This window comes from Orycteropus afer, unplaced genomic scaffold, assembly GCF_000298275.1.
Source record: "Orycteropus afer afer isolate SDZICR_OR568_19922 unplaced genomic scaffold, OryAfe1.0 scaffold00384, whole genome shotgun sequence".
Taxonomy (NCBI): Eukaryota; Metazoa; Chordata; class Mammalia; order Tubulidentata; family Orycteropodidae; genus Orycteropus; species Orycteropus afer.
In genome coordinates this window covers 2,072,336-2,083,619 of record NW_006921971.1, presented here as the reverse complement: position 1 = coordinate 2,083,619, position 11,284 = coordinate 2,072,336, and the positions used below count along the sequence as shown (strand labels likewise).

Sequence of the window (11,284 nt, the reverse complement as noted above, 5' to 3'; positions counted from 1 at the left end):
GATCTAGCATAAAGTTCCGATCCCTACAAAGTGAATTAGAAACTCAGTATTGCTGGGCAGCTTTGATATTCAGTCTCGTGAGCTTGGGGCAAGACCTCAAGGAGAAGGACTGACGCGGTGGCTGCGACGAGGGGTCAGGCCCGGCAGTGATCGCTCGCGAGGCCGGCGCAGGACGGGCCCGGGCTTCCTTCTGTTGTTTGTGGGGTTGCTGTCAGTCGGAGCCGACTGGACGGCACCTGACGATAACGACGGGACAGACACTAAAACACGGAGCCGCCTTGGCACCCCCCCCCCCACATTTGACGGACAGTAACAGAGTGTATTGTCCTGGGCGGAGAAGCGGGCACACTCCGTGCTCAGAAACTGCCCATGGCAGACTGGAGGCAGTGGCCGCCTGCGAGTTTCAGCGGGCCACAGTCCCTCCCTCCTGCACCGCGCTGGTAGGTCCCCGTGTGATCCGCTGGTCGCTGGCGCCACGGTCACCGCAGCTGTGCCTGACAAGCAAAGGCCCCTGGGGCCCACCCGTAAACTTCCTGTTTCCGAACCGGATTTTGTCCAGAAGGAAGCGGCCGCTGTCCTCCCGAACCCGCCCCCTCGCTTCCTGGGCCCGTGTCTGCTGGTGACGTCAGCTCACCCGGATTCCTACTTCACCTTTGACCTCACTTTCGGTTCCTCCGAAATAGTTAAGGGTCTCTCCCAAACGTCTGTGCAGGCTGCGCCCCTGGCCTCGCCACCGCCGTTACCCCAGCCGGCCTGGGCGAGCCCGGGTTTCTTCCCAGACTCGTGGCAGCGAGGGAGCTCGCCACGCGGGTCCGCCCTTACCTCTTCCCTGCCGAAGGTCGCGAGGCCGCAGGTGCCGGGTGTGGCCCCACAGCCTGCCTCCCTCTGTTTTCACTGCCCATCCCGACGTGCACACTCCGTTTGACTGTCCACTGGGCAGCCTCGGTGCGCCTCAAACCTTTCTGTGTCCGCCTGGGGTCACCTTTCCTCCATTCCCTGTGCCCTACATGGACCCACCCAAAACCCAACCCACTGCCCTGGAGTGGATTCTGACTCATAGTGAGCCAGTAGGGTTACCAAGGCTATAAATGTGGACGGAAGCAGACGGCGCCATGGCGCTCCTGTGGAGTGGCCGGTGGCTTTGACCCGCAACCTGTCAGTTAGCAGCCCGATGCCTTAACAACAGCGTCACCAGATTTAAACGTCACGTCGCACGTCAGCCTTTCTCCCAGGCAGAGCTTCCCCCTGCCGTCCCTGCACGGCTGCCTTTTCACCCGTGGGCCGCCTCGCCGCGCTCAGAGCGACCCCTTGTCCGCCCAGGCCGCCCCACTTTCCTCACTTCTTTCCAACTGGGACCCTTTCAGCTGGGCACTGCAGCCCCAATGCTCAGTAAATGCTTTTTGAACAAAGTGGGTTCCTGTCCTGTGAAATACCTTATTTTGCCTTCAAATCTTAACTCCTTTACTTTTTTCTTTCAACTACAGTGAGTGACCATTGCTAGGCACATGTGCCTTCAGAGAGAGTGCATGTGAGGCTGCGGCCTGCCGTCAGTGGCCTGTTCCCGCTCCCTGCTCCCACAGCAGGGCCTCGCCCCAATTCTAGCCTGTCTGCACCCCACTCCTCCAGCCTCAGGCTGCACAGGTTCTCAGCTCTTGTCCTTGTTCCCTGGTCCCGGTCAGAGGGAAGGCTTTGGCTTTGCTTGGCTGAGTGCCTGTGGGAGGGAGTTATTGCGTGACCCTCCCACCACAGGGAGCGCCCGCTAGCCACACGTGGGGCTTCCTCCGTGCTCCCCGAAACCGCTCCTCCGACCCCACACGTGCACAACAGCACACAGAGCCCGACCCCGAGCGCCCCTCAGTTTCTCTTCACACGGCGTCCCGTGCCTTCCCGCCTCCCAGGGGTCCGTGTCAAGCCTATCCGCGTGTTTTGGAGACAGGGCTCTGTGGCCGAGGCCAGGCGAGCTCTGGGGTCCACGCATCTCACAGGCTGGCTCCCTTCATCCTGTCTGCCTTTCTTCTTGGTTGCAGTTGTTGGTTGGTTGGTTTTCAGTTGCGGAGGGGGCTGAGCTCTCCAAGTAGGACCTGCCTTCTTGCCGTCCGCCGTCAGTGTGAGCCAAAGAAAAGTGGCAGGTGGTTTTCTTTCCTGTGTTTTTGGCTGCTGCTTGGCCAGATCCATTCTTCTTTTGCTGCCTGGATCTGGGGCCCCACCCCACATACACACACACGATGTCCCCACCTGCTGCATCTCCAAGGCTTGTATCTGAGCCGCTCGGAGACGTTCAGCTCTTGGCGGGCCTCATCTTTCCACGAGGTTGGTGGGACCCGCTCAGAGTTGTAGCGAGGCAGCCGACCTCCCCGTGGGCCACCACCTGGATGGACACCGCCTGCTGCGGGAGCTCAGATGTCTGCCGCTGGTGGTGCAGATGCCCGTCGGGTGCTGGGGGGCCGGCGTCCCTGCGGTGCTCGCTGAGCACCTTGCTCAGAGTCCTTAGTGCTGTGGCTGCTGAGGAGTGACCCTGCGGATGCAACGATGAAGCGCTGGCTGCAAACCAGAGGCTGACTGTCGGAGCCCGCCCAGCAGGGGCCTGGTGACAGCCCCCACAGAGGACAGCCGGGGCGGCCCTGGGGAGCAGCTCCACTCTGTCCCGTGGGGTCACGAGTCGGAGTCGACGCAGCGGCTCCCGGCGACAGCAGCTGGTGGAAGTGTCCTGCTCACCGGCCAAACCAGCTGTTGGTGGTGAGGTCCACGTGGACAGAGCCTTTGAGGCCTGCTTCCTTTTTTTATTATTATTATTGTGGGTAAAATTATGTGACTACATTGCCGTTTTAAGCATTTCTAAGTATACAATTCGGGAGCTCTGGTAGCATAGTGCCTAAGACACTTGACTGCTAACCAGGAGGCTGGCGGTTCAAACCCACCAGCCACTCCTCGGAAGGAAGGTTGGGCAATCTACTTCCATAGTGATACTGCCTCGGAAGCCCAAGGAGGGGTCACTATGAGTCAGGTCCGACTTGATGGCACATAACAACAACAACAACAACAAGTGTACAATTCAGTGACATGAATTGTGTCACCATCACCACTGTCTGCTTCCCATGCTTTTCCTTACCAAGCCGACATCAGTTCTGGGGGTTCCTTCTTAATTGACAAGGAGGGAGTCGCCGTGGAATAGGAAGGGGCTGCTGGTCCTGGCCATAGGATTGCTGCCCTCCCTTGATAACGGGTGCTACCGTGTTGGCTTTCAGAACTGTTTCCCTGCATCTTGGTCTCTCCCTGAGCTGCCCCGCCCTCCTGGCCCACTCCCTGGCGCAGCCCCAGGAGTCTTCCCAGCCGTGTCCTCTGCCCGCTGGCCCCTGTGCTCATGCCTTCTGTCCTCATGTCTGCCCACCACGCCGCTACCTTCTTCAGGAAGCTTCCTACCTCACCAGCTGGGACTCAGCCAGCACCACCTTCCTCACTGTCGCACGTGGCCAGTATCTTAATGTTGGGTCGTCCCTGGAGCTCAGCCCCAGCGTGACATGGGCTCGCCAGGCCCAGTTCCGCACGCTGCCTGTAGCGTTTAGGCCACTCACAACATCTGGTTTGCAACCATCAGATAAAATAATAGTGAGGGGTTCATGGAGCTGTGAGAGAGTCGAATGAGTTAAACCCACGCCACACCCTCTGCCTTCCAGTCAGTTCTGACTCACAGCAACCCCAGGTGACGACAGGACTGCCCCATTGGGTTTCCAAGGCTGTCAGTCCTTACTGGAAGCTGGCCCAGCTTTCCCCCACAGAGTAGCTGGTGGGTTTGAACCACTGCCCTTTCTTAGCAGCCAAGCACTTTAACCACTGTGCCACCAGAGCTCCTTTCACATGAGATTGCGTGCATTCATCATGCTTAGTAAATGATAAAGCCCTAGGTGGATGCTGGACCATCTTAGATTGGAACTGAAATTTGTAAGGTGTGGACAGTCCCTTGTGTATCTCTGCCGGTACCTGGTACTGACACTGACCTTGGTCCCACAAGGAAACCAGAAACGAGTTGAACCTGATTGTGACTTGCTTGCTGGTCACAAAGCTATAAAAGGGCCCCTTTTTGGGACATAAACTCATCAACTGTTTGTTTTATGCATAGACAGCCTTTGAGTTAGTTACAACATCACTTGGATCAGTTTGGTTTTCTGAACTTTTTGCTAAGGTTTCGCAAACTCATGGTGCTTCCTTAAATCTCCACTGTTGAAATGTGAGTGCTGTTTTGTTTTGGAAACACATGAGGACAAAGTGTCACCAGCCAATCCTGCCTTTCCAGCAGCCCCTCCGAAGCTCTGGAGTTGACCTCCTGTCTCAGAAAGACGCTGCTTCTGTTGGGATCACAGTGTCAGCTCAGCTGCCTTCTGTTTTGGTTTTTCCTTACTTTTGAGCACACCCCCTTCATTCATTCTGTTCAAAATCACTTGTGTGACAGCCCAGTAAAGGTGTGCTGCACTGGGGGGCTGGAGCCGCGGTGGATTGCTCCGAGGAACGAGAGCAGTTTGCAGGTTGCAGGCTTGTGGCTCCACCCCGAGATGTCAGGCCTTTGAACAAAGCGTCCTGTGGGTGAAGCTTTGGGTTCTAGTTTTCTTCTGACGGAACAGTATTATCTGTGAAATTGTCCATGTTCTCGTGACGTAAGGTTCCCACAAAGTTAGTCTGAGAAGCGAATGCAGTGGCATCATTTTCCTAATTTTCACTTCCCATCGTTACACATCAGGACCCCTAACACACAGCGTGCACGATGAGTCCTTCTTTGTACCAAAGCCTCACAGCCTGACGTATGAAACGGGGTGGAGTGCGACCGCCGCTCACCATCACTGTGCTCACAAAGCCCTTTGCTTACCCTTCTGCAGAATTGAAATAGTTGAGCCGCAGCAGGTGACAGTGGCCGGGAGCAGCCCTGCTGATCAGTTACAGCGCTCCTCCCCCCAAGGAGCCCTTCCGTCCCTCCGATCTCATTAGTTAGCTGTCTGTCCTCGCATCCCGTAGACAGAACGCCAGGGGCCTGTCTGTGCAATCAGGGAAGCGCTGTTAGCAAAGTGGGCGCAAAACAGTGTTTACCCACGGCCGGGGGTGTCCAGAAGGCATTGAGACCGTTTAGTGAAATCACCTTCAAAAAAAACAAAGTAACTGCTTTCACTTCTCCCTCCCACTTAGCCACAACTAATGGACAATCTCGTGTTCCTTACGGGACTGATGCCGTTATTGATTGCATTCAATCCTCAGTAGAAGGAAAACTCTTCATTCCATTACCTCCGTCTGAAAACCAGGGGAAAAGTTTAAGAACGTCTTCCAAGTGGCTGACACCCTGAGATCGCGTTCCTGATCTTTGCTCACATCTTCCCTTATGTGGGGGGCACTTAAAAATAACTAGACGCCTCCTGACCGCTTTGTCATTGCGCACGGCGCTCTCTAGCGGTCCCCGGTCAGTGATGAACAGTGGATGTTCAAAAGGTGCCTGGAGAAAAATCTTTTCTCACCGGTAGAAATGCAGTGGTGACACCACGTCACAGAGTCACCAGAATTAAATGAGACCATATAATCTAAAGGAGCTCCATTGCCCTGCTAGCCGGAAGCTTGGCGGTTCGAGCCCACCAGCCACTCCGCGGGAGAAAGATGAGGCAGTCTGTTTCCAGAAAGATTACTAGCCTTGGGCACCCTGTGAGGCAGTTCCGCTCTGTGGTACAGGGTCAATAGGAGTCAGGATCAACTGGACGGCAGTGGGGTTTGTCATGTACGTGAAAGCACGTAGCACATGCCTAGCACATGCCTAGCACATAGGAGCTGAGCAGGGAACGGCACGTCCGGTCCGCCCTCCCGGCATGTGTGTGGAGAGTTGCTGTGCAGAGCAGGGGCTGTTTGATAAACACATTTAACAAGTGTTTGTGGCACATGAAAGTCATGATTTTAGGACCTTTACAAAGTGGTTGAACACCTGAAGGCCCGGGGAATGGACTTTGTAAACTACGTTAGCTTTGCCTTTGGCAGGAACGTGGGCAGATCCTCACAGGCCATTGCTTTGGGCTCCGGAAGATGCCGCGGGCATCAAAGGTGCTGGTCCCAGCTCCTCAGTTTCCTAACCATCCCCAACGCAAACTGCAGCTCCGTCAAGTGGACACTGGCTCGCAGCCACCCTGTAGGACACAGTGGAGCTGCCCCCGGTGTTTCCGGGCCTGTCCGTCTTTGCTGAAACAGACTCCCCGTCTTTCTCCTGAGAAACAGCTGGTGGGTCAGACTGCAACCTTTCAGCTCGGGTTTAGCCACTGCACCACCAGACCTCCTTCCCCATCCCTCCCTTGGTTGAAATGTAAGAAACGCTTTGACCAAAGGAGTGGTTCCAGCCTGCTCCGAGTGTTTCCGTCCCCCTCACGCCTTGAACATCAGAACACTCGTAAACGGTAATGCAGTCAAATGATATTTGCGGGGACCTTGCTGTTCATTTTCTTTCGCGGGTGCTATTGTAAAGAATGTTTTTATGACTGAACACTGTATTCGCGAGCGGCCCTGCAAGGGCTGCGGCTGCCGCTGTCTGTTCATTTGTGTTCGCGTTTGTTCGTTGCAGGCCTTGTCTGCATGAAGTCCAGCACGTCTGTGGTCGAACTGGTCATGCTGCTTTGTTCTCAGGTATGGCCCCCTTCCCTCGACTCTCCTGAACCGAGCATGTTAGACACGTAGCTAATCACGAACCCCCGTGTGTGTCTATACACCGTGGAAGCGCCCACCTCTGATCCCGTAGATGAAGCACGTAGTTTACGTTGAGAACTTTCCCTCCATCAGTGACCTGACATGTAAGTGTTGACTCATGTCCTGTCCCCTTTGTCCGCTCCCTCTAGCCGTCTCCTTCTCTCCCACCCTTCCCGTCCTTCCGTCCCCCCATCTTTGTGTCTCTGTAAGTAGGCCTTTGGTTACACATCCCCCCATACCTTCCTCGCACCCCACCCTTTAAACATGGCGCAGCGGAATTTATTGTCTCGAATTACATGGCTGCTGCTTCCCTGTTAGATTAGTGCTCATGGAAACCAAGTGCCTTGCACGCATTCCTGGGGGGCCACCTTGCCGTGACCTTTATTGCTGGCTCATTTGCATATGCCAAGGTGAATTCTAAAAGTGCCACTTGCCTTTGATCCTCAGCTTTGCAGATGGAATTGTTGAGTGTCCCTGCCTTTCCTTAGCAATTACAAGGAACTAACGAGCATCACATTACAGTTTTCTGTTGACTAAAGTGGGGACCAAGGGCTCCCTCCTCACTGGCTTCCTCACATCCCTGGTGCCCCCAATCATCAGAGCAGTGTAAATACTGGGGTGGCAGCATGAGGAAGGGCTTAGGCAGGACCGTGGGGAGTAGTCAGTGAACACCCCCAGAACCTCCATGAAGAGGACACACTCAGCACCGTTTCTCGTTGCTGTCCTGAGAGCTCCCAGAGCCACGGCCACGGCCCAAAGGAACACTGACAGGGCTCCAGCTGAGCCTTGGCGGCACCAGCGCAAACAAACGACACGCACCCAGTCAAACAAACACGACTCACCCATCGTCCTGTCTGTGGTCGCCTTCTCCACGAACATGGTCCTAGTGAGGCCATGGCTGACTGCCCCTGCACCAGGAGGGGTATAAGGAGGCAGGAGAGAAGGAAGACAGCGTCCCGTGGCGGCAGCGCTTTATCGGCAGGCATCGGACCCCTTCATCTGACGCTGAAGTCCTGAGTTCAAGAACGCTCCAAGAGGCTTGCTCCGGGCCTTGTAGCTTCATGATGATGCCCATCCACAAAAAAAGAGAGAAAAGAAGAGAACACGCTTAAGGGCAGAGAGGACCTATGGTTCCTTCTTCCCGAGCTCTGGGTTTCACTGCAACTCAGAGGAGTCAAGAGGGATGAGCGTTAGGAGCTAGTGCTTTGACGGCCTCATCATCTAATCACACGTCTAGCATTACTCACTGCCTGGCTCCAGGAATCCCTGCCATTAAGGGCCCGAGAGAGGAAACCGCGCCTCAGATATTGATTGGGACGTAGACAGAGAAACCTAAGCTCTCTGCGCAGGCACTTTCTGCACTGTTCCACCAGAGCAATGTTATAAATATGCCTCTCTGTTTGATTTTTATGTTGAATTTTTAAATAATTCAGAGTGTGTTTAAATATTTCAAGGGCTTAATTGATTCATGTACCTCATCGAAGTGACTTAAAAATACCAGTCCGCAGAAGAATAACATCAGTTGTTATGTTATTTTCTGTTAAATGGAAGCATCGATTTCCACAAAATATGTTTAAAGACAAACGCGGGATCTGCCCTCAGCCGCGTGGAAGTGGACGCGGGGCTCCCAGGTGCTGCTGTGGAATTCCACGGGGGTGCAGCTGCAGCGTGAACACCGTCTTTGGAGGCCCTGGGGTGCTCCAGGGATGTGGGAGCCTTCCGTTTAAGGACACCAAAGGACTGGATGAGCATGTCTGCGAAGTTTCTTGATGTGGTCTGCCATTTTTCTCTGCTCCTTGCCATCAGCGTGACTCATGGGCCATTTCCACCCATTAGTGGGCCAACCACAGCAACAGCAGGTCTCCGGGAGGGAAAATGTGTTCAGGATGCTTTGGGAATGCTCGGCCTAGCACTCTCCGAGGCAGGCCTTAATGCATCTCGTGGAGCATGGCGGGGCTCCCTGCGGAGTTATCACTGCCCTGGAGGCCGTCTTTCTGCCAAGAGAGAGACCAGCCTGATGAATCTTTAAACCAACAGATTTCGGAATTGTCTTCTCATTGTATTATTTTACAGCCAGCCCTTTGTAGAGGTGTTGATCAACCCAAAACCCACTGCTGTCAGGTCAAATTCCTACTCCCCGCGCCCCTAGAGGACAGAGTGGAACTGCCCCACAGGGTCTCCCAGGCTGTCAGTCTTCACAGAAGCAAAGCCCAAACCACACCCACTGCCGTGGAGTCCATTCTGACCCACAGCGCCCCTAGAGGACAGAGTGGAACTGCCCCACAGGGTCTCCCAGGCTGTCAGTCTTCACAGAAGCAAAGCCCAAACCACACCCACTGCCGTGGAGTCCATTCTGACCCACAGCGCCCCTAGAGGACAGAGTGGAACTGCCCCACAGGGTTTTCCAGGCTCTCAGTCTTCATGAACCAGATTGCCTTTTTCCCCCACAGAGAAGCTACTGGGTTCTTTGGTTAGCAGCCGGGTGCTTTAACCACTGTGCCGCCATTGATAGCTCCATGTTGTTACAATGATCAGTAAAGTACCTAAATTAGTCGGACTCTTGAGTAACTGTCTTGTTACTATGTGCGTAGTTTGGTTCCCATGGTGGTAAATGCAGTGAAGATGTATCCACACTGTGATTTCAGTCTGTGTTGGAATTCATTTTCCTTGCAAAGGGAATTTTCCAGTTTACTTATTTGTTTAAAACATGCTCTTCCTTTCCCAAATTTGCTAAACCATTGAGGAGAACATAGACAGCTAATCACTGGGAAAGGAAGGGAAATTGTCAGCTGTCCTGCTCTGGCATTTGTTTTCCTTTGTTGCTGTTACTTATTTGCTACAACACGTCCCACCTCCTAATTCCGTAAGCCTTTCATAGGGGAATTTCATGTCAGCTTCTCCACTTTTCCATTTTGTGAAGGTTATCAGCTTCTCTCTCCTTATTTAAGCTCCTGAGTAAACGGACTTTTGCCAGTGGTTTGTGTCCAAAATATGGTCTAAATTTACATGCGATCACGTTACAAATGTCTGAAGGTACATGTCAAGGATAATTCGGTTCATATGGGCAGCCTTTTAAACTCAGAAGGATATGCCATCAAGTCCACCCCTCCTCCCCCATGGAATTTGAGGTCTCAGAGGAAAACATATTTTAAGTTTCAGAAATGCTCTTATGGTCAGAATATCGTGTTTGATTTGAAGATGCTATTAGCACTATCATCATGAGATAGTAATTGTTACCAGTAACCAAAGCCTTTTTTTTTCTTTTTCACTGTATTCTGAATAATTTCCTTTTCCATATAGATCTTATGAGCAGGAAAAAAAATCGAATTAATAGTGAGCTCCTGTTTTCTCTCTCTAGTTTGTGTTAGCACTACAGTCAGTGGCCTCTTCCAACACTAGCTTCCTGTTATTTTAAAGCGGAAGGAACTGAACTAAAGTAATGAACGTGAGTTTTGTTGCACGAAATCACACTTGCTCGGTTGGTGTCACTGCGTCCTGCGGGGCCCTGACCGTGTCTTCCGCCTGGGCTTTTGCAGGTCTTGCTGGCCAGGCCGCTGTGATGGAGGTGCTTCTCATTTCTCAGCATGGATATCATTTTTCCATCACATGACTCGGCATCTATTGTGTTCCTTGATGAATAGCAGATTTAGTTTGCAGGTCAACTTTTTTTCGATACCTTAATAGTTTCTAATTATTTCCAGACTCTTTATTTTTTTGAGGAAGTGTCCGTCAGGTCCTTCAGGAAAAATCGAGGGATGGTATCCCACAGGACTCTACCTTTCCATAAGGAAACCCTGGCAGACGTTACTTACATTTTTTCTTTGCCTCATCGTCAGTAGGAAATGCTTGATAAAATGAGAAACTTAACGTAAAAAAATAATGTGTCTCAGTATTTACGTCCTTTCAGACTTGACGCACTGATTAAGCAAATGCATGTTTAATAAATCATGTTTAATCTCATAAAAAATGCAAAAACGTATAACATAAACTACAGCCAGTACTAGTCAGGCCTCCCTCCATGTCTCTTAGTTTAGGCTGGCTGTGTATATGAAGTTTCTTACATGACAGATTGTGTGGTTTATGTTTGACTTCACTCTTTTCCATATAGTTCACGTACTTAAATTAAAAAGGATTCCAGGGAGGTTGCTGGGGCGTGACCGAGGCCTTAACCCAGAGGCTTGCGGACAGCACTTGTGGAAGAGTTGGCCTGAAGAGCAGGCTCCCTTTGCCAAGTAGTTTGTCCTGTCAACATTGAAAATTTTCATTTTTCCTCCAATCTGATGCAGTTTAGTCAGATGGTACAAAGGGACAGGCATAAATTATTCCCCTTCAAATGTAATGAAACAGAGTCCTGGTGGCGTAGTGGCTAAAATATTCGGCAGCTAACCAAATATTCGGTTAAATATTCAGTCAGCAGTTCAAACCCACCAAGTGCTCCACAAGAGAAAGATGAAGCAGTCTGGTTCCATAAACACTGACAGCCTTGGAGACCCTGTGGGCAGTTCCACTCTGTCCTCTAGGGGCGCTGTGGATCAGAATCGACTCCAGGGCAGTGGGTGTGGTTTGGGCTTTGCTTCTGTGAAGA

The 11,284-nt window shown here is 52.4% G+C and overlaps 1 protein-coding gene across 1 annotated transcript in view; it reads left to right on the top strand.

Annotated features, from left to right (window-relative positions):
* Positions 1-11,284, top strand: part of NBEA (neurobeachin) — a gene marked incomplete at its 5' end in the record, with an annotated part of 985,874 nt that overhangs the window by 548,673 nt on the left and 425,917 nt on the right. The window contains one exon of the mRNA XM_042782600.1: positions 6,578-6,639. Within this exon, the coding sequence (XP_042638534.1) occupies positions 6,578-6,639 (62 nt within the window). The remainder of the gene's footprint in view (positions 1-6,577; positions 6,640-11,284) is intronic.